Source organism: Cnephaeus nilssonii (genome assembly GCF_951640355.1).
Source record: "Cnephaeus nilssonii genome assembly, chromosome: 13".
Taxonomy (NCBI): Eukaryota; Metazoa; Chordata; class Mammalia; order Chiroptera; family Vespertilionidae; genus Cnephaeus; species Cnephaeus nilssonii.
Genome location: NC_137084.1, coordinates 35,762,882 through 35,785,431, shown reverse-complemented (window position 1 = coordinate 35,785,431; position 22,550 = coordinate 35,762,882). Strand labels below are relative to the sequence as shown.

Genomic DNA, 22,550 nt, shown 5'->3' with positions numbered 1-22,550 from the left:
TTGTTTAAGCCACCTAATCTATGGTCATTTTGTTATAGCAGCCTGAATGGACTAAGACAAGCAGGGTGAGAGGGTTCGGGAATGGTGGTGAGGCAGGCTGCAATGATGAGAGGTGGTCAGAGTGAGCCTCACTGAGAAGGTGAGATATGAGCAAGACGTGAAGGAGAGGAGTTAGCCCAGGGGATTTCTGGGGAGAGTCCCAGAGCCCAGAGCAAAGCTCCCGCACCAGCAGAGGCCTGGTGTGTTTGGAGAACAGCACAGAGGCCCCAGCTCAGAGTAGGCATGGAGGTAGGCGTACGAGATGAGGCCCAAGAGGTGAGTGTGGGGCAGGTTGTGTGGGGCCTTAGAGCCACAGAATGGACTTTGGCATTTTACCTGGTGATGGGGCCAGACACTGCAGAGTAGGGCTGACATGTTACCCATGTCACTCTGCTGTGTTGAGCATTAAGTGTTGGAGAGAGGAAGGAATCAGGGACCTGTTACCAGGCTCTTGTCCTCACACCCAAGGCCAGCCAGCAGCCTCTGGGCCAGACCCAGGGCTCTGGGGGGCTGAGGCTTGCTGCAGAACCCCCGCCCGGCCCCGCCCCCTGTGGAGGGTGCAGTCACTTGGTTTACTAGTCCAGTCATCTAAATTATTTGTGTTATACTTACAACTACAGGATCTGGAAACACATAATACTTTTAATTAAAGAATTTAAATAAGGGCAATTAAACCTGGCAGGAGAGATGCTGTGGCACACAGAGAGCTTAATTGGAAAAGGAACCAAATTAAATATGGAAACAGCATTAAAAAAACCGAAAGCTGAATGTACAGACTTAAGAAGCCTAATAATAATCCCTAGAGCTGGCAGCCCAGCCCCCAGCCTAGTGCCTGCTCCTTCGGGGCCTCGCTGGAGTGGTGACTAGCAAGGGCATGAGAGGCGGTAGGAGCGGAACCCAAGGACACGGGCCCCTGCTCCCAGCCCTGCCTCTGGCTCTCCCTGGCTGTGACCCTGGCTAAGTGGCTCTCCCTGGCCGTGACCCTGGCTAAGTGCTGGTCTGGGCTTCAGTCTTGTCCTTCGCAAAAGGAGCCAGAGCACTGGGGGCACTGATCCTGTCTCCACGTGGAGCACTGACCGTGTCCACAGCCACATGCGGATCTACGGTCGTCCATCAGTCCCTGGGCTGAGGCATTGAGGAGCTGACCCCAGATCGCACGGCCATGCACTTCCTCCCTGCCTCAGTTTCCCCAAGCCTGTGTCTGTGACAGCTCAGGGTGGAACAGCTAGCACCAGACTAAGCAACCTGGCTCCTCCTGGAGCTGTAGGCTGGGTAGATGGGTTAGAAAGAGCTCCTAAAAGGCTTGTTAAACCATAGGTCACTGGGCTCTACTTTTCTGATCCAGTAGGTCTCCAACGAGGCTCCAAATGCATTTCTTTAAATTTCCCGTTGCTGCTGGTGGTGGTGGTGCTGGTCCGGGGACCACAGAGGGGACCTCAAACACTATCACCTTGTCCCGGGAAAGGGCTGGGCCCAGCTGCTCGCTGGCACTGGCCTCCCTGAGGAGCAGCATTTGGAGCGTCTGGCCTGAGCTTGCGCAGGTCTCACGGTTGCGATCGCCAGCAGGTCGTGTGCGGACTGCATCCTGTACGCTCTGTTTATTTCAGAGCTCCCCTTCCACTCTCCTTTCTAATTAATTTTCCCCGGGCAAGTGGCCAGGCGGGGCTTTGGCTTTAAGCACCGTGGGCGCGGGTGTTTCCAGGTTAAGCAGTTTATAATCAGTAATCAAATACTTGAAAGCATAGGTGGGATGTTAGTGCTGGTTACAGACACCTGAGATTAAGCCATTTTGGAGGGGAAAGGGGTCGCTCTGGATCATGAATAGCCAACGCTGCATTGACTCAATAAGCTCTTTGGTGTTTGTCTTTCTTCTAGGAGACTTGGTGCCCGAGGGAGATGGGCCTGGGGTTTGTGGTGAAGCTCCAGTAGACGGAGGATGGCGCAATGGCAATGTCAAGTGTGAAAGGAAAAGCTAAGCGGGGGTGGGGTGGGGGGGAGGGATGAAGACAGCAGGATGGCAGGAGGGAGTATGCTAAGGAGGCGGGAATCCAGCCAGTTCAGGCGCACCTGCGACGTGGCTTGGCAGGGAGACCCAGCCCGGAACTGCCATAGCTGCCATCCACTGGCTTTCCAGAGGTGAGACCAAGGCAGTATGGGCCCCACATTTGACAGAATTCCCAGATTTGACCTTGGACAAATTATTCAATTCTTCTGTGCCTCAGTTTCCTCATCTGTAGAATGAGGATAATTGAAGTACCTAATGACATTATCATGGGGATCAAGTAATCTTTATAAATCAGTTACAATAGTACCAGGCACATAGTAAGCACCTTATGAATGCTTGATAAATACATTTCCAAACCTCCCCGAGGTCTGCATGGTGGGGAGCTGAGCCATCGCACCTGGTCTTGGCCCCTGATCTCTGTGAGGTGAGCAGGGGGGGAAGGGGGGTGCTGATTGTCACCTGCTAATGATAACTAAGAAAACAGTCAGGGCCTGAACAGATTTTCGCCAGTCCCCAAACTGGACAGTTCCACACTTCCCCCTTCATGTGACATGGAAATGAAAAGCTGTTTTATTCCAAAGCCACAGTGAAATACCCGACTAGAATCTTTCTGCTCAGCACAAAAGGTTCTCAAAGTTGGTTGGACTTCCTGGCAGAGCGTGTTGGCTGGAGCGGGAGAAAGTCAGAGCTCTTTCCCGCTTGTGCTGGCAAATTCTTTGGCAGAATTAGCGGTGCTCCCTGGGAAATGTGCTCTGCAGATAGGTTCTGTTCTGAGTGGGGTACTCATCTTGCATCAATTTATCAAATTGGGCCCCACAAATCCTGGCCAACTGTTCCTGGACAGGCGAGCTTGGCTCTGTGCTCAGCTCTCCTCCCGTCAGTCTCCTCATACTCTGGAAACTCTCTTCTCTCCTGTCGTTAATAGGAACCTCTTACTGTCCTGGATGTTCCTCATTTAGGAAATGCATACATGCTGCACTGAGAAGGAGGCCGCACAGGGCGGGGGTGTGGGGACGGCCGCCGGTGGAACACTGATCTGTGTGCCCTTGTCTCCCAGATGGGCCCTGCTAACGTTTCCACCAAAGAACCTGGCAGCCACTGGGAGTGGCGGCACACCCCGGTCTGGGGGGCAGCATGAACTACATTCTGGGTACCCGACGATTCATCAAAGCCTCCTGTTTTAAAAGATCGTCATACAAATGTGTACTCCGCTCCATACCGTGCACACACTTGTTTTAGTATAAAGCATCTCCACCTCCCTGCCTCCCTCCCATCTGGAGTTACAGTAGAGGGAGAAGTGCACATTGGCCCTGTGACTTTGAGCACCCCACTTAGCACATGCAGCGGGGATGCGCTACCACTTACAAGTGTTTTCTGTAGGAACTAGGGATTTCCAACTGAGCAGGGCGCTTTGACTATTACATTGAAATGTCCTTGAAGTACAGTCGCACTGTTTTTTGTTTGTCTGTGTTTTCATTTTTTATTTATTTTTATTTTCAGCATGCATGCATGCAAGGAGGACTATTGAAGGATTTTGTTCATCTTTGAGTCTCCCACAAACCTAGCTCCTAGCACATGAGAGGCCTTTAATTAATATTTGTGAGTTGTTAAATCAGGGACTCCTTCCTTCGATCAATAGCACACTGGATGTCTGCTCTGTCTCAGGCTTCTCAAGAGGGATTGGAGGTTCTGAAAGTGTAAGACAGCCCTGACCTTCAGTCTCCTGGCTGACAGAAGACAGGGGCAGGGAGTAAAATAACAATTCCATAAAGTGGGGTAAACATGACCCTCAAACAAGAAGCTCAGCTCATTTTCAAATGCGTGCTGCTTTTTACTAAGGCAGGCCCAGTGGGGCTTCTAGGTGGAAAAGCCCTTCTCAGGACTGCTGGCTAACTTCAGCTTAGAATGACAGAATTTCAGGGGTGGAAAGCCCTTACAACCATCCAGACCAGTTCCATTTAGAGCTGTATAGCCTCAGATGGCCTGCCCAGTGTTCCCTCTTCTCTGAACTACTAGTCTCATGTCAGGACAACTCTGACTATGAGGAAGCTGTCCTGGGGTGGTCTTGGATTAATAAGCCCCCTTCACAACTACCTCCACTTAACCCATCACTACTTCCAATAGACTTAAAATGACTCTCCAAGTCCTCCCAACAGCTGCCTGGCTCCAGGCCCCCATGCCAACCAGTCACCTCTTCTCTCACGGGGAGAATGGAGCAGCCCCTTAATCTGCTTGCCTGTCTGCAGCCCCTTTTCTTCCCCCCCCCCCACGTGTACTCTGCTGCCAGAGGGACTCAGACCCCATCACCACAATCCATTGCTTAAGAACCTCCCTTAGTTTCTCCCTTTGCTTTTAAGGTGAAGTCGAAACTTCTTAGCATGGCTTCTGACGACCACCGTTATCTGCTCAAACTTACTCTTAAGTCTCATCTCTCATATGCCCCATTGAAAACTCTAAATTCCACCCACACCAAACCTGATCTCTATTTCTCAAGTCTGCTCTACTTTTTCTTGACTTTGCCCAGGCGGAGCCTCTGCTTGGAATGTTCTTCTCTCTTTCTACACCTGGGAACTGTCCCACAACTTTCAAGATCTAGATCAAACAAGCCTCGAATGTTTCCTGAGCTCTGTCAGCCTGGGGTCCCAGAACACCCTCCCCCTCCTTTCTGCTCTCATCACCCAGTGTGGTGTGTGTTTACATGCCCATGAGCTCCTCCAGGGCAGAGGCCCTGTTTGACTCACATCTGCATCCCTGTTGCCCAGACCCCTGTACTTCATGAATGTTTGATGAATGACTGAAGGAAAGAATGTTTATTATTGGAAAATTGCTCCTTAGAGCTGTGTGCGTCCGTGTTGCCAAGAGATGTTTTCGTCAAACCTGGTTTCTCAGTGTCAGAATCGAGCGCCATCCCTATTCATCCATCCCCAAGCATTGGAAATTCAGAAGGGCTTCCCAGGGTTAGAGGAAAGGCATTAAACAGAAAGTCAGGGTATGAGATGGAACACTAAGATATGCAAATGCCTCTCTTCTTTGTAGGCGAATGAGGGAGAATCACACTAGATTATTTTGAAATTAATTCAGCCTGAGTGTCTGGGGAGTTTAAATGCAGCCCTCAGGGGAGTAAATAATGTAGACTGTGCAACCGGAAAGGAGATTTAAAATGCACCACTAAAAGCTCCTTTCAGCCCAACTTCTGCACTGGAAAATTCTAGTTGGTAGGATCCCCATGAAATTTGCAAAGATTAAAAACCTGTTGCAAGAAAACATGTCTAAGCACACGACTTTAGTTATTTAAGAGTCTCCCAACATCCTCTGGCCTTGTCAAGAGCAGCTCTTAACCACTGTGGCCTTGGGGATAGATTCCAGGTCGCTTGATAAATATTGATCATTTTGCTTTAAACAAAAATTTCACAAATGTTAATTTCAAAATATCAAGTAAGAGTAGCTCTCTGGATTTGCAAATAGGGATTTAAAAATAGCATTTTCAAACAGTTTTCTTGGTAGAAGGATCAAAGCTGTGACTGCCAAAGTGTTCTGGGACTTTCAATTAGATGGATGCCTAAGTGGCCGAAGGCTGCCCCGGCCCCACATGCCAACACAGCCTGCTTTGTTGCTCACTGTGTCCCTTCAAGCAGGAATTGTGCGGGGCTCCCTGTTCAATGCCATGTGCTGAGATGAGGTAAGGGAGGAGCTGGATTTTGGAGGGTCTGTTTCAAGGACACCCATTGTTTTGTTTCTTTCTCTGTCCCAATCACAGATGGAGAGATGAATGAGGGTTAGTGAGGGGCACCAAGGCATTCAGATCTGCACAGATGAGCTGAGCCATCCAGTCCACAACCTTGGAGCATATGTGGGAAGGCCGTCTGTCTTTGAGGGCTGAAAAGGAGGCAGATGGGCCTGCCTGTGGGGGGCTGGGATATTGAAGCAGCCTGGGGTCAGATTCAGCGGGCCCGTTGGAACTCCAGCTTGGCCACATTTGCGCTGTGTGATCTTGGCCAGGTGATTTAATCTCAGTGTCATCTTTGAGATCGAGTACATGCTTATCAACATCAAACTGCACGAGGCTGGACACAGAGAGGCCGGCCACACAGATGGAGCTCTATTTTCCTGGTGATTCCAGAGCCCCTGGGAGGAGCAAGGCTCTGAAGGGGTCAGGAAGCTTACTTTAGTTCAAGAACATTCGTATCCGGGTGACACAAAGTCCCCGAGTGGCAGGTGCCTGGCTGGGCCATGATCTGCAGGACTATTCCAGAAAATCCTGGCACCTCTCGCCTGCCTCCTCTCCCAATGAGTCAAAGTAGACTGACCTTTTCAAAATGTCCCAAGACACTGCCCTGTGTGGTAACCTCCTCCCCTAGAATGACCCCTACTGGGAGGAAGGCAGAGGGGTCATAGATCAAAACAGACCCAGCACTGTCTATACCTGGGAGGCTGGGGCTTCATGTCCTGAGAAGGAGCCTGTGTAGAAGAAATTCGAGGGTTTAAAGCCGGAGAAACCCAAGTTTAAATCCCAGCCCTACTCTTACTGTGGGACTTTGTACAGGTGACTCCCAACTCTGAGCTTTCTTCCATACATCGACAAATTAAATAAAATGATAATAAAACAGCAACAATGACAATATAATAACAACCCAGTAAGCTAATGTATGTGAAACCCCTGGCATACAGTAAGTGCTCAATAAATCCCGAGAGTTGCCTGGAGTCACAGCCTCCCTCCAGCCACAGTGTCCCATTCCTCCCAGGCCTTCCCTGGCCCCTGGGCCCCTCCCCATTCCCTTGGCTCTGCCTCCTCCTGGGGGCTCTGGGCTGTTACCTGAGAGAACTGCCAGTGAAGCTTCATCCTCTTGGCTTTGGCGTAACTGCACTCGATGAGCCGTGGCCGGCTGTTGACGTCCACCAGGCACCGGTTGTCGTCATCGTCAACCGTGGGGCTCAGGACGCCCACATGGATCTGCTGACCGCTCGTGTAGTACACGTTCTGGGGGTGGGGGAGAAGGAGGTTACATGCTGACGACCGGAGAGGTGGGGAGGGTTAGCTGGGTGTCTCCCCAAGCATCTGGCAAAGGGATTACCATCCAGTGGCCTTCATATATTTTCTATTGCATTGGACTAGAAGACATCCTTTTACATTACGACCTAGTACAACATCTGGTCCACATGTGCAACTGAAACACATTTTTCAAGAAATGAAACGTAGCCTCCCTATATGCAAATGCTTTCTATTCTATTCTTCCACTGAAAAGCATTGGTCAAAACCTTTTAAACTGATTTCACCATCCACCGTTTTAAAAAATACTTCTTGAATCCATTATTTACAGGCTTGCTGACTTCCTCCCTCCATAAATACTTTATGCAAGACACTGTGCGTGGCCAGTAGCTCGACAGCAGGAAACCTGGACACTCTTAGGCGATTTGGGGTCTCGGGGGATAGGAGATATACAACTGGTAACTTCCATCCATCCTAGGACTGTGCACAGCAGGGGTTGGCAAACTTTTTCTTAAAGGGCCAGATGGCAAATACTTTTGGCTTTGCAGGAGTATGGAGAGGTCCCCAAGACCAGCCCCAGGTTCGATGATTCACTGACTCGCAGGACTTCGCACATGGCTGTACTCACGGCTATGATTTATCACAGTGAAGGGATACAAATCAAATCAGCGAAGGGAAAGGGCATGTGGGGCGAATTCTGGGGAAACCAGGTCCAAGCTTCCAAGGTCCTCTCCCGGAGGTCACACAGGACACACAGAATTCCCCCGGCAAAGAGCTGAGACAGCCCGTGTGAAGTGCTCTTACAGACCAAGCACCCAGGGTTGTTTTTTTTTTTTTTTTGGGGGGGGCGTCTTCACATAGGCAGCCTCCACCTGGTATGTATGCAAGTTCTGGACTTCCAGAAGGAAAGCAGGTATTTAGCATAAACCATACAGTTTATACAACCAGTGCAGGCACCGTTAGCTATGCTTAGCAGAGTGGGAATGGTGGGAACCTTCCTGAAATCCAAGTTCCTGGACTCCAGTCAAGGCCCAGCCTTGTAAGGGTAAGAAGTGGGCTTCGCCTGAGCATCCTGACACCATCGCTGTGTGGCCTGGATTTCCAGTTGACCATCAAGGAAAGTTGATGACCTGCTGTGCCTTCCGGGTGATTGGAGTTGAGGGAGAATTTGATAACTGATAAGATTTAGGAAATTAAACGGATGCAGTTAAGCATCTCACTCAATCATCCACCCATCCACCAACAACAAACAACCTCCAACATGGTTCTGAGAATAGAGGCGAGAAAGCTATGACCCCTGTCCTGGAAGATCAATGGCCACATTGTGGAAACTAACATGTCAGGAAATAACAGCCCCAGTCACACTAATATAAGAACCGTCCCTTCTTCTTCCACTCACCTACCCCGACTCTTGCTACCAGGAGAACAGAAATGAAAACTCAGCACCTCCAGAGCTTTCCCTGAATGTGCAAAAGTGGGGGGCCTCAGCCTGCCGCCTGGGCTTCCTCCCAAAGATGCACAGCTATTTCTGTCCTTGGGTTGAGTGCACCATGCTCTCTCCTCAGGACAGTACAGCTCTGAATCAGCTGGCGTGCCAGGACCCAGGTTTCCTGAGGCTCAGGAGCAAGGCAAGGACAACCAGGGAGCCAGTCACTAACCCCCTCTCCTCCACCCCTGTCCTCTGGGCCTGGCTCTGGTCTCCAGGGCAGGCTCCCCAGACACAGCGCCCGCCCAGGTAATAGCGGAGATCAGTTCTACCCACTTAGCGGCTCTGCAGTGCTTGGGGGAGATGCCTGAGGAAGTGTGCACTTACTACCGGTACGGCTGTCATCGGAGCTGTTTATCGCTCCCGCGTCTGGGAAAATCCTAACAGAAACAGACAGCTGTTATTAAAAAAGCCAACAACGAAGTGCATCCCGCAACCAGGAAACCGGCGGATCACAGGGAGAATCGGCAGAGGATTCGCTCAGGGCGTCACCGGGACACCTCAGGGGCCCAGCCGGCGGTGGACTGAATCTCACATAAAAGAGGGGAAACAGTTCAGTGCAGACACCCCACATTAGCCCCCACAGGCCCAGCAGGCGCTGCTGTGTTTTCGGGGCCTGGAAGGTGCCAGGAAGAAACGATTCAGAACTGTGGTTGTCAACGGGGGCCGGGGGGCAGTTTTGCCAATCAGGGCTATCTGACAATGTCTGCAGACATTTTTGGCTGTCCTGGTGGGGGCGGGGGACAGGCTGCTACTGGCATCGAGTGGGAGGAGGCCAGGGCTGCTTCTCAGCATCCTACGATACACAGATCGGCCCTCACCGCCAGGAGTTACTGAGTCTGAAATGTCAGTAGTGCTGAGTTTGAGAAGCCCTGCCTTCCACCGCTAACAATAAAAGCGGAAACATTTTTAGCTCCTACTAGGAGTCATATGTAACACAATTTATGTGCTTTATCCTGGGGAATCCTAAGAATAACGGTAGATGCGGACACTGAGGCACAGCGGAATGAAGGAACCTGTCCAGTGTCGCACAGGCAGAGAACAATAGCAGAGATTCAAATGAGGCAGTTTGACTCCAGAGCCACGTGTGACCTCTCACCTCACTTGCCTCCCTCCCTCAGCTCACTCCTGGTCTAGCCGGCAGGCTGGAGGGAAAGAGGCTGGCAGGCTGGCTTGGAAGCTTCACTGAGATCCCTTTGAGCCATGAGGGTCCTGCACTGAGGGAGCAGCAGCGGGCCGGAGGGGATGTTTACTAAAAGGCCCATAACACAAGGTGGTGCGAAGTGCTAAGAGCAGCATCCTTCCTGTAACTCATAGCAGAGGCGGAGGGCGGGGTGTTACCCGGTCTGTGGATATTTTACAAACCCCTGGGCAGGAAAACGACATCCCCAACCACGCAGCTCCCCCTCCAGTGCAAATGATTGATTCAGCGCCTTCTCCGCACAGCCCATACTGCCTGGCAGGGCTACAAACCCCAGCTCTGCCTTTCATTCTGATGCTCACAAGAGAAAGGGAAAAATCACAGGCAAGGTGAAAGACCAAACATCCAGAGGCACTTTCCTCTCCCTTGGCTGGGGGCAGAAGGGATGACTAATAGCTAAGCGGGGCAGCAGCCGGGAGCCCACAGTGGGCTCTCCAGCCCCAACACCAATTCATACTTCTGCCCTTGGGGCCTCAGAGCCAAGGCCCGGCACAGACCCCCAGGGCTGAGGTCCCTCAGCATCCCTCCTCCTTCTGGCAGAGACTGAGGTGTGGCCTTCCACAGGAATCTCCCCTCACATGTATCCAACATCACCTCACTGCCAGACTCTGCCACTGGAGAATGCAAGGGAGTGGAAGTTGGAAACAGGAAGTTAAAGCCATTTACCTGAGTGTTTACAAACTCCGTTGGTGGAGTATAAACTAACGAAGGTTTACTAAGCCTTAACGCTCCTGCCTGTGCGAAGGCCTCATGTTTTAGAGCAGCGCTTTTCATATCTATGCAGCGGAGGTGGAAAACTAGCCGTGTGAAGGAGACTTAGAGCAGCCTAGGGAGGAATGTAGAGACTGCACCTACAACCCCCTGGGTCCCAAACCTCCCTCTCACTGTGGGGGGACGGCTGGACCCCCTATTTATTTTTATGACTCTGATGAGGGTGGCCAACAGGTTGGGAAGCGCCACTGTTTAGGACAATGGTGCTCAAAATTTGGCCTGTATCACCTGGGGACTTGTTAGAAATGTACATTTTGCACCCATCCCCACAGACCTACTGAATCAGAAACTCTGAGAATCCAGGGATCTGTGTCTTAAAGGCCCTCCAGGTAAGTCTGACGGAGGTGAACACCTGAGAACCGCTGGTCCAGGAGAAAGGTGGCCTGCTGGAGTAGAGAACGTGGGCTTCCGACTCAGGTGGGTCTCCACCCTCACTTCCCGGCTGGGAGCCACGCTGGGCCTTGGTTTCCTGGTCTGTAAGGAGCAGTGAGGACTGAAATGCTGACAGGTCCTAGCCTGGCCACAGGCTGCAGGGCCAGCACAAGGCAGCAGGGACAGGGGTGCTCACAGGAGGTCAGAGAAGACCCTGTGGGGAGGGTTCAGCATGGGTGATTGGGCCCGGTTCCAGGTATGACTGGCCAGGAGGCCTGTGGATAAGGAATCACGGAAATAGCAGGCAGGATGAGGGCACGGTGATCAAGGACATGGTGTGTGTGTGTGTGTGTGTGTGTGTGTGTGTGCGCGCGCGCGCGTGTACGCTCCCGCATGGTGGGGGGGCGAGCACAGTCTTGCTTATTAAATTTCATTAGCGTGGTGGCTGTGACACCCATATTATGTGCTAGCAATGGGCTCTTCATCCTCTTTACCAAGAATGAGCTACTGCTGGCCCCCTGCAGTCAGGACAGGCTGATTTAGGGGCTTGGCTTCTGGTCATTGACCCCTGGACACAGGGGTTAGCTATCATGCTGAGGGCCACAGGGCACTGAAGCTAAATCAGGAATGAAGGGGAGTTATTTCCCAAATGATCCATGCTCACTAACCACAGAACCAGGTGGATACAGGGACTGGAAACATTGCTAAACCTTCTGCTTGCTGTAACTATGAAGGAGCAGAAAGGTGGAACCAGGCCGTAGCTCAGCGCTCCCCCCATGAGCCCATTTCCCTGGTGGGGGAGTAGACGAGGCTAAGCACCAGGCTTGGGAGAGAGGTTTATAACTGGCACTCAGCCCATGGTCAGTGGTGGATCCAGTTTAATTCAGCAAACACTCCTTTGTGCCCTCCAGGGTGCAGCCTGAGATGGATATTGGGGAGCAGAGAGGAGCCAGACATGCCCTCCTGGAGGAGCTCTCAGCGTGGTGGGAGACAGTCCTGCAGAAGGGTGAGGGACCAGCCTCAAGGCCCGGCTTAGAGCAGACGATGGGGGTGGAAAGACTATGGGGGTGAAGAATTTGGACAGCACCCGCTGGAAGCGGGAGCTATGACTTCAGTTGTGACTGTCCCTCCTCTCATCAGCACATCTGAGAGGTTCTCAGAGTCTTTTGAGTCAAAAGCATTTAAGGGTCTTGGAAAGTCTAACTTTTGTTTGAGGGCCCCTGGAAATGTCTAGCTTTTGTTTACAAGGTAAGGAAATACCTCGCTCACTCACATACCAGTGTGCTTCCTTCAGCGGGTGAAAGCTAGTGAGGCTGGGGGCTCACATAGCCTCGGTAGGCCCCGGGGAGAGGGCGAGTGCGGAAACCTTAGCCAGCATTTGGGTATAGGAGGATGAGAACGGCAGAGAAAGCTCCGGTTGTGGGGAGATAACATGGTTCAGGATACCATGTGCCCTGGCCTGGGATCACTGGCCGAGCCCTATTTTTCTGCAGACTCCTGTGTCTCTCTCTAGGGGGCAGTGCTTTCCAACTGCCCCCGGGCCTTAGCCCTCATCCTGGCTCTGCAGCAGCATCTGCCCCTCCCCGCACCCCGTTCCTCCAGCTCTTTGCCTGCACTCCAAAGATCAGCCGGGCTGCCCGACATAGGGGCTTGTCTTGGTAGCTCTCTCCAGCAGAGCCCTCTGACAAGCCAAGGCTATTCCAGAGAGACATGTGCCACCAAGGGAGGTCGCAGAGGAGGCCCAATCCCGGTGATGGCCAAGGTGGTGGGTCAGGCCCCAGCCGCTGAGAACTGACCTCGTCACGGGGAAGAAGGTGTGCACCTATGGGTGCTTCTGTCTGACGAGATGAGAGGGTGCAGACCAGGGACTGGGGCAGGCAGCTGTGAGGTCATTGCACTTGGCCTTCAATATTTAACAATGCCCATCACCTCCCAGGATGGCTCTGACCAAGGGTGGGCCCCAAATAGTCTGTATTCTGTGACTCTACACACGCCCATTGGTGAGAGTGGAGCTGTAAGAGGCCAAGGCTCTCTCCCCAGGAATTTCTAACATGAAATCAAGAGAGACAGAGACGAGGCCGCTCTGCAGCTCAGCCATGTCCAGCTGGACAAGATCCATGAGCGTTCGTGCGGAGGCAGCTGGAGCTGACCCCTCCTGCCTGCACCAGCCAACCCTCCCTTGGAGTCTACAAAAGGCATCGCCCCAGATTTCCTCTTTGTTTTTAGCGTAAGCTGCCCACGTTTATTTTAGTTCTTCTGGTTGTCACATTCATTTCAGTTCCCTGGTTCATCGGGAACTTATCTTCAAGAAACCTCAAACACCTGCTGTCTGCTGCTGGGTCCCCTTTGGGCCCCTATTTTGGAAGGTGCTGCTCAAAGCCCTTCAGAGCTGCCTGCTTGTCTGCCGCCAGCTGGGTCTACTCCCTGGCAAACAGCGAAGACGGAGCATATCGAGTGCAGGGAGGAAAACGTGCTCTGACATCCCTCTTTTCCAAACACAACAGGCTGCCAAGCCTGCATCGATGTGACAGCCAGTGCAGGCTCCCTGACTAATCTGGGAGATTGATCCGCTGCCTGTCCCAGGAGGCCCTTCTGTGCTCCCCTCCAGACTGAGCTATTGCACGTCCCACATCCCCTCGTCGCTAGAGTGAGACTTGGCACGTGTCTTTAACTATGATATGTGAGTGGGAGAGACAGGTGTCATTTCCAATCAGAAGCTTTGAGAGCTCTCATGGGATCGATTATTGGCCTGGAAGTGTCCCAGATGGGGGCTGCGCCTTTGGTCCCAGAAAAAGAGGAGACACAAGGCTGAAGCTGGGCCATCTGACCATGAAGCATGAGCAAGAAATAAGCTTGACTTGTTCTAAGCCACTGCGATTTGGGGATCATCAGTCTAAGCTGAATGATGAAGAAATCGATTCTAGATGAGGAGTGGTGCCAAACCTCGCACTGTGGGACACTGACTTTGGGGCTAGAAAGTGGGTGGTGAGGAACCATCTCTGAACGCTGGAAAGGTGGTGACCTCTTTTATGCGGGAGCGAAACCATTGGCAAAACTGTTGCCTGCAGTAACTCGGTAGGCTGACAGCATGGCAAATGAGCTGTGCTTTCGATGACGAGCGTGTCTTTGGGACTATCGGCTGCTTTGACAAGGCGCTGCAAGAGGAAGATAAGGTGGGGAAACACTTGGACACATCACGTGACTCAGAAGTGTTTGTTGTTATAAGCCACTTGGATTTTGAGGTCGTCTGTTACTGGAGCATAATGGAGCCTGAACCAACTGACCATTTAGCTCTGCTCCCTCATCAAACAATCCACAAAATAGAACCACAAAATGGGAGGCGTGCTCTTAAGGAAAAGTATGAGGGAACTGGGAACTACATGCCAAGGGGACTTGACCTGGTGGGGGCAGAGGGAAGGGGATTGATTCAAGAGACTGACTCTGGATCTAAATTGCCTAATTCAAGTCCCCACCCTCAGTCATTTGCTGTGTGACTAGGGACAGCTACTTGGCCATTCATGCTCTCAATGTTCTCCTCTATAAAAGCAGGAGACAATAATGCTCCCTACCTCATAGGGCTGTCAGGGAATCATACAGACTTAGTGGTGGTTAGTGTTAGCTTAGCAATGTTCTTTTGACACTGGTCACTGTCCACTAGGCTCCAAGTTCCAGAGGGGGGGACCATGCTTGTCTTGCTCACTATTGTATATACTATCTAACCCACTGCTCCGTGCATACATATACTCATAATGTATTGGTTGATTAAATGAATGTGTTAACAAGCTATACCAGGGACACTGCACTTCAGCTCAGAAGCCCATCCAAGCTCCCTCCCTGGTACCTGTTTATACCTCTTACTCTAAGACTCCTCTAAACTTCTCTCTGCCCAAGGTTTGGACCCGTATTTTTGGCATCACCCTCCAGAGAGCCCTGAGGATTAACAGCTTGGATAGAACAGGATCCTCTCTGCTTCACAAGATTCTTAATATTTACCTCCAGGACACAGTCTGTGCCAGGCCTAACCCAGTGAGCAATGAGGAGGCTTAATGTCTTGCTGGTACATCACAACTGTTATTCTACACTGAATTAAGAAGAGCTTAGCCTGGCCGGTGTGGCTCAGTGGTTGAGCATCAACCCATGAACCAAGAGGTCACCTGTTCAATTCCCTGTCAGGGCACATGCCGGGGTTTTGGGCTCAATTCCCAGTAGGGGGAGTGCTGGAGGCAGCCGATCGATGTTTCTCTCTCATCAATGTTTCTATCTCGCTATCCTCTCCCTTCCTCTCTCTCTAAAATCAATAAAAACATTTTTTTTTTTAAAGAAGAGCTTAGAATGTTCCCAGGGTGTGTGTGCACATGTGTTTAACAGAGATTTTAACATAAACTCAATGGGGCTCTGGACTCACCAGCAATCTCAGTGAGCAGAAAGATGGGGAAAGAACTTGGTAATAACCCTGCAGGTTAAGATCCAACAGGGAGAAGTTAGCCCAGGAAAACAGACTTCATGGGGATGAAATATTGGCGCCTGATTTTAATTTGTAAATATTTTTTTTTGCCTGTTTCCAGATCACCTCTAGCTCCATCTCTCTTTTCCCCAGGAAAAGGGTGCAGTTCACATCTTTATGGATGTTATGGACTCAGAGCAATGCCAGATGGCTGCGCTGTGACAGAGAAAGTGCTAGAAAACTAAAGGACATTCTTTTTAGGGATTCCTTTTCTTGCCATACCACAAGGTAGGTGCTTAATAAATATGTTTGGGTGAATAAATGAATGAATGAATGAGCGAATAAATGAAATAATACAATGTGAATGTAATAGGGCATTATGATAGATTATAAAAATGGCCCCAGAGTTCCCCATCCTTGCATGCAAACCACTTTGCAATGTAGTTCCTCCTTTCAAAGGATCTACTTTCTGTCCTCTGAGTCTGGGCTTGGCCATGTGACTTACTTTGGTCAATGGCAACATTTCCACAGCAAATGCAACACAGCAGAGACCTGGAAAGCACTCACTGGCCCTTTCTTGCTGCTCTTAGAAACCCCGTTCACACCATCATGGGAAGCAGCCTGGGTGAGCCTGTCGGGTGATGAAGTCCAGAAGTTCCCTCATTGCAGCTGACAGCCGGCCTCCGGAAGCCACTCAACGCTGACCAGCAGCGGCTACCGATGCCCGAGCCAGCCCAGCTGAGACCGGCAGAGGGAAGGGCCAGCCAGACCAGATTGCTGACCTATAGACTCTTGAGCTAAATAAATGGATGTGTCGTAAGTCACTACATGTTTGGGATAGCTCGGTATGTAGCAAACGTGTACTGTTGCAGGTGGCACATGTCACAGGTGTGTTTGTAAAGTATAACGTACAGGGTGTAGGTGCTCAGCAAATTGCTACTCCCTTTCCCCACGCCCCCCTCCTAATTGAAGAAAATAACATAAATAATTATAATAATGATAATATTTCCCATATAATGAGCTATTACTAAATGTCAGGGAGGCTAAGTGCTTTATAAATACACTTATTTAATCCTCAAAATAACCCCAAATAAGTGTGTGTGTGGGGGTAATATGATCTGCCTTTTTAGATGAGGAAACAGAGTCAGATAGAGGTAAATGAATGGGTAGCAAATGGCAGAGCTGGGAACTGAACTCAGGTCATCTGGCTCCAAACCCAGCTCTCAACCACTACAGCATCTCGCTTCTTACTAAAGAAAGAAAGGATCCCACCCCTTCTCCCTGCGCCCCCACTCCTGAAGAGCTCTTCCCACTCTGCCTTTACTCCACACATCCTGTGATTCCTTTAAGGTCCAGGTGCGGCGCCTCCTCCAGGAAGGCCTCCCTGACCTCTCAAAGTCACGGTGACCCAGCCTCTTTTCTCCTTGGCAGCAGGGACTCTGTTCCCTTCCCCTGGCAGAGTGGAGCTTCCAGAGCCCTGCGGATCCTGGGCTGAATGCAGTGTGACACGATGGGGAAGCAGTTCAATTGTGAGGACACAACGAGCTTTGGAAGTGGTTGCTTTGTCCTGAGCACAAAAGCTGGGAAGCGCGGGTGACTGCAGTGGCCACGGTACAAAGAGATGCGGTTCCCCCAACTGGATTCCGCCACCTCTTTTCTCCCAACCTCCCGGTTCCCATGGGCCCTACGTGTGTACATAACATTTCATTGTTGTTGTCTTTACGGGGCTCTTGCGTCCTTTCCAAACTCCTGATACGCTTTGCTCTTTCCCTGGCTCATCTTCCCTGGCTTGCCCTCTCTCATGAGGCTTCCCTTGAGTCTTCTGAAACTGCCTATCAAACTCACAGTATCTTTCAAGGACAGCCCTTTCTCACCAAAAGGGACACCTCCTGTCCCCGCCGAAATGGCTCTTCCTGGAGGACACTGCCACTTTTGTGTGCCTTGAATCTGCTGACTCAGCCACCCTCATATACAAATACCTCCTCCTTAAGCCTCCGATGTCAGACACCACCGCACTCTGCCCACTCTGTTCTTCTCACCCAGTGCGGCCCAGGCACCCTGCCACGTCCACCAAGGTCTTCGGCATCAGGCTCAGAGCGTCCTCTACAGCCCACTGGGCAATACTTCAGGGTCGCAGACAATGAATGACCTAACCTGCACTATGGCCTCTATGCCAGGGAGGGACACCGTAGCCACCCACAAGCAGACCCTAGCTCTTAGTGCCTGGAACTGCTGGGCCCCTGCAGTCCCATCCTTCATTCCCTACTTTCACCCAACTACCTATGAACCTTGCCTGCTCACTCCCTCACTTCCCAAACGCCTGCTCATCAAAAAGACCTTTGGAATAATAACCTTTCTTCCTTTCCTCCCACACTTTCACCTCCCTCTGGCACTTCCATGTCCCCAGAAAGGCTGCACCCAAATTCCTTCAACTACCCCCTTGCCAGCTCCTTCAAGTCTGTAATTCCTATTCTTTCTGTGTTCGACACCCTGTAAAGTTCACCTCTGCAGCCTCGTTGGCTTTTTCCACACCCGTTCCCTGGATTGCTCACCAAGAACATCAGGAAACTGGGCAAGTTAGACCCACCACAAACTCCTCTCCAGCTCTTTCTGGGCCCCTCCACACCCCCTCCTTTCAGCCTGCACAGGCTCTGCAGAAGTCTATTCCCCTCAGTGGGTTTCTAAAGCTTCTCTCCTCAGACATGACAGATCCCTCAGGCTCTACTTGCAAGGCAGCCTGGAAACCAGTTCCTCCCGAACCTCCCTCCACCCTGCCCAGGCCTCAGAGGCAGAAGGTCCCACTGGGCTTGGACCGCATCCTCTCCTGTCTTTGCCCCATTCCCACCCCCAGAATGTTGCTTCATTCTCTCCCCGACCTCCTTCTCTACTGACTTCTTTCTCTCAGCTTCAAAACATGCTCCCTGATTGCTTTCCTTGAAAAGCAAATCTGAATACACACTTTCTCTCAACTCTGAACGCCTTCCAATGGCCAGCCCCTTTCTCTATCCCTTCATTGTGAACTCTGGGGGTGGGGGTGGGGAAAGATGAGTCTACACTCACTGACCCCACTTCCTCACTCACCTCCCTGGATGGAAGTGCTCTTGCTACCCCGTCTTCCCAGACATTCCACAACCACCACACATATGGGCGAATCTTGCCACCCTAGGGCCTCCGGAGGGTCGGAGAAGGTGAAGACAGGCTCAGTCCATTTTGTAACCACTTAAAAGGCTTTACTTTTCCATGAATTTACTCATTCCTTTATCCAACACGCATTTATTAAGCATCTATAATGCCCCAGGCAAATATGATTCAATGACTTCTGAACAGCCCAGAATATTCCGAGGAGCTAAAGATATTGCAGAGACGTAAATGTGTTCTGTAGCCCAGTTCTATAAGAATTAAGACCAGCATGTCCTATTTCCTGCAGAAAAAAATGTTATAAAATTTTCTTTTTAAGTGTGTCCTTCACCCGAGCCAACCTCCCCTCCCACACGTGTTCCTGCATTTAATGGTGTATTTCTGAGCAAGAGAAAAAATAAAGCTGTTCTGGTGATTGATTTAGAGGGCCCAGGACCGCTAAAATTTCCAGTCTTACACAGTGCTAACCTCAAGGACTCCACTAAGGTGCTATGCTGGCAGGACTGACGTGCAGCGAGAAACAGATTTCAGCAGCAGGGGCAGAGGCAGTGTGGTGACAATGGAGTTAGGTGGGAAAATCAAATCTAAGAATCCATTTATGCCCATCATATATTCTGAACACATCTACTTAGGAACTTTCTTGAAATAAACAAGCACATTCTTAAGCGGCCCTGATAGAAACACCATTCCGATGTCCCCACTCCAGGCCACCAGCCATTCCCAAATCCCAGATCCTGTTTCTTAGGTGCCTTCGTTGTCACATTCTCAGCGAGGGGTGGTACCACCTCCTCCAGGGCACCTTTGGAAATGCATGGGGGTGTCTGGGTCCCGCATGGACTCTACGGCTGGTCAGGGTCCCGGGATGCTAAACACCCCGCATCGAGTAGGACAGTCCCACACAATGAAGAACTGCCCCACCCTAAATGTCACTGACTCCCTATTGAGAAACAGCAGCAAGAGGCAGTGAATAGCACAGCCCACTTCTTGAGGGGCTGTGCTCTGTGCAGCAGAGCCCCCTCGTAGACTTTGGGGAAACCTTCCCACTTCCTGCTCCAAGTAGATAAAAGAGGAGGTGCCTTGGTGGGGGGCGGGCACTGTGCCTGCGCCATTCAAGAGAGGACTCTCTCCTAAGACACAATGCTTACAACGTATACTCTGCCACTGGCTCACTGCTCTTACCCTGGGCTTTCCTGGAAGCAGTTCTTCAAGACCATCTTGAGTGGAGAGTTAGTTACAGAAAGCTCCACGGTAGGTGTGGGGAGTAGTGTCAGTCAATGTGGCCCTGCCCCTAAGAGAACTCTTGGAGTCTGGGGAATTGTCCTACCTGGGAGTTGGGTCAAATGAAAAGGCAGGCCAGCCTGTGTGCCAGCAATCCTTGGTGACAGGAGAGGCCTTGATGGAAGGAGGTGCCCCCATTCCTGCCTAACTGCCCATAGCACCCAGCCCCGGGATCTGGTTCCATCCCAGTGGGGGAGGGCACATCTCTCAGGCTCCCATCCCCGGGGCTCCATGAAAGAAGATGCTGGGTCTAAAGAAGGAGGTACAGACCCCACCAGACCTTATCTTGACTGATAGTAACGGATGCTACTAGTAAAATAAGAGCCATTGCAGTACATCGAGGACCCACTGTGTGCCAGGCATAGTGCTGAGCAGCCTCTGCACTTCTCCACGGAATCCTCACAGAGCCTCTGTCAGATGGATGCTTTTAACACCCTTTTACAGCAGGGGGACCAGGCTCTGGGTCAAGGTGGGTAAGTGGCAAAGCCAGTGTGTCTGAGCAGTCTGCTAGGATGCCTTTGTTAGGAAGACTTCCTTCATTTACTCCAAAACTCACCACCTCTGTGAACAGATCCATTTACCAACCAGAGGGGTATGTGCCTGCTCCTGGCCAGGCTCTGTGCTGGGCACAGGGTTATGCTGGAGACAAAGCTAGTGCCTGCTCTCAAGAACTTAAGATCTAGTGGTGAAGAGAGACCATTAACAAGTAAATTCACATATAACTGGCAACTGTGAGTACACTTACATTTGTACATACAATACAAGAGCTGTGATACAGGAATCAGACAGGTGCAGAGATTTGAGAACAGCAAGTGAGAGCACCTTGATGAGAGGTCAGAAGAGACTGCCCATGGAAGTGGGCTGAGACCTGCAGGATAAGAAGAGGAGGGAAGGGGCGGGGGGGCTTTGGGTCTGATACACTGGCCCTGGAATGCTGAAACTAGACATCTTCCAATGGGGAGATGGTTGCTCCAGTTCCTCCGAGGTGGAGTTGGGAGGGGAAACCTCAAAGGCAAAAGGCACGTGCAGACCACCCCCGTGAATCACAAGACAGCTGACCCGCCTGTGCTGTGTCCTGGCCCAGGGTGGATGGGAAGGGCAGTGTCCATGGGGTAGTATTTTTCAAATCACCTTCAGCCCAGTCTTGGGAACCTGCCATAAGATCTTTCAGGGAAAAGACCGCAAATTAGACTGAGCTTTCCTTTAGGTCCTAAGGAGAAGAGCATGCCTGGTGGTTGGCTAAATCAGCTACACCCTCCCCTGATCTCTCACCGCAGGCATTGTCCATTCAGCAAGCGTGCTCTGACCCCTCCTAGGGGCCCAGCCCTCATCATTCCCCACTGCGGCGGCTTATTGTCCTGTCTCCGTCCAGAGAACGTCCTGGGAGCAGAGGCCCCGGATTTAATGAAACCAGGGAGGCAGCCGGAGCCATGGCTTTGAGCATGGGCTCTGCAGTCAGGCAACCAGGTCCTCCCACTTGGTAAGTTCGTGGCCCTGAGCAAGTTACCTAAGAGCCCCGAGGCCCAGTTTTCTCCCCTGTCCACGTGGGTAAGAGCAGTACCTACTTCCCAGGGCTGCTGAGAGTATTCACCGAAGCATTTAGAAAGATGCTTAGGAACAGGAAGAAAATAAGTGTAAGCTGTTGTTAGTATTATTACCTTCAGGCAGACTAGCAAGCTCTCACAAAAGGCTGAGAGACTGCCCTCGTTAGAACAAGGAACTAACATCGCTGAGCCCAATGCTGTGCCAGGCTTGGTGCTAGGCACATGTGGGTGTGTCACTTTACTTAAGTCTCAGCACCATGCCATCTTCCTGACCAGGAAGCTGAGACCCATAGAGGTGGAGTAAGTAGTCAGAGAGAACAGAGCTAAGTCAAGATCTGAATTCAGCTCCCCTGCCACTGGCTCCGGGACCCGTCCCCATGTCCACCGCCGCCTGAGAAGCAAAGCTCTCCAAAGAATGGTGGGTGGAGGGCTCGGCCTCCCTCTGGTTAGTGAGCCGGGGCCATCTTCCCCAGTGTTGGCCCACTGTGGTGCTTCTAACAACTGCCTCTTCCTAGCCTGTGGGAGCTTAATAAAAGTCAGGCAAATCTCACCGCTGGCCACTCTAATTGCGGAGGTTGGACGTGAAGTGAAGAACATATCATGTGGAATGAATAACAAATCAGGCAGCTCCTTTTTTAGCCCTGATGCTGGGGGAGCAGCCCAGAGTTCACCATCACTCGGTGAAAGAGGTTACCACTGCAGCCCCAACATCTGTGTGCCCAACACCTCCGTCCTCTCCCTCCCTGGGCACCTGCACTCAACGCTGAGTGATGCACTGGCTCTGCTCCGTGTGCAGCTACCAAAAGGGACATGGAAATGGGGTGCTTTCCAAAAGCAGGTGAGAAATTTACCCGGCTGCTCACCCCATCCAGAGCTGGACCAGCCCCAGGCTGATGACCACAGGCAGGTCCAGTGGGTGTCAGTGATGGGGAGGGAGCCCTGTGATGGTCGCCTGGGCCATGCCCTGTGGAAGTAGCCAGAATCTAAGGGAGGCAGTGTTGGGAGAGAAAGCACAGGTGGTTGGCCTGCCCTTTCCAGCCTCGAGCTCCTTCACCCAGGAGAGGATGCTCTTGGGTGTGACACAGTCACACCTGCCATCCATCATGTTCTAGGCACCTGGGTCTGCAGCCACCACCTGTTAGGTGTGGGGACTTGGGTGCACCTTTGTGTCTTAGAGCTGACATCTTTATAGTGGGAATAAGCTGGCAATGTGGTTTGAAGATGAAATGAATTGACACATGGAAGGTGTCTAGGGAGACTGACAGACACACTAATTATAGACACA

The 22,550-nt window shown here is 51.4% G+C and overlaps 1 protein-coding gene across 1 annotated transcript in view; it reads right to left on the bottom strand.

The window, feature by feature from the left end:
• Window positions 1-22,550, bottom strand: part of GALNT18 (polypeptide N-acetylgalactosaminyltransferase 18) — a 286,847-nt gene that overhangs the window by 6,184 nt on the left and 258,113 nt on the right. Inside the window, exon 10 of the mRNA XM_079787752.1 lies at window positions 6,858-7,022. Coding sequence (XP_079643878.1) covers window positions 6,858-7,022 — 165 coding nt within the window. The remainder of the gene's footprint in view (window positions 1-6,857; window positions 7,023-22,550) is intronic.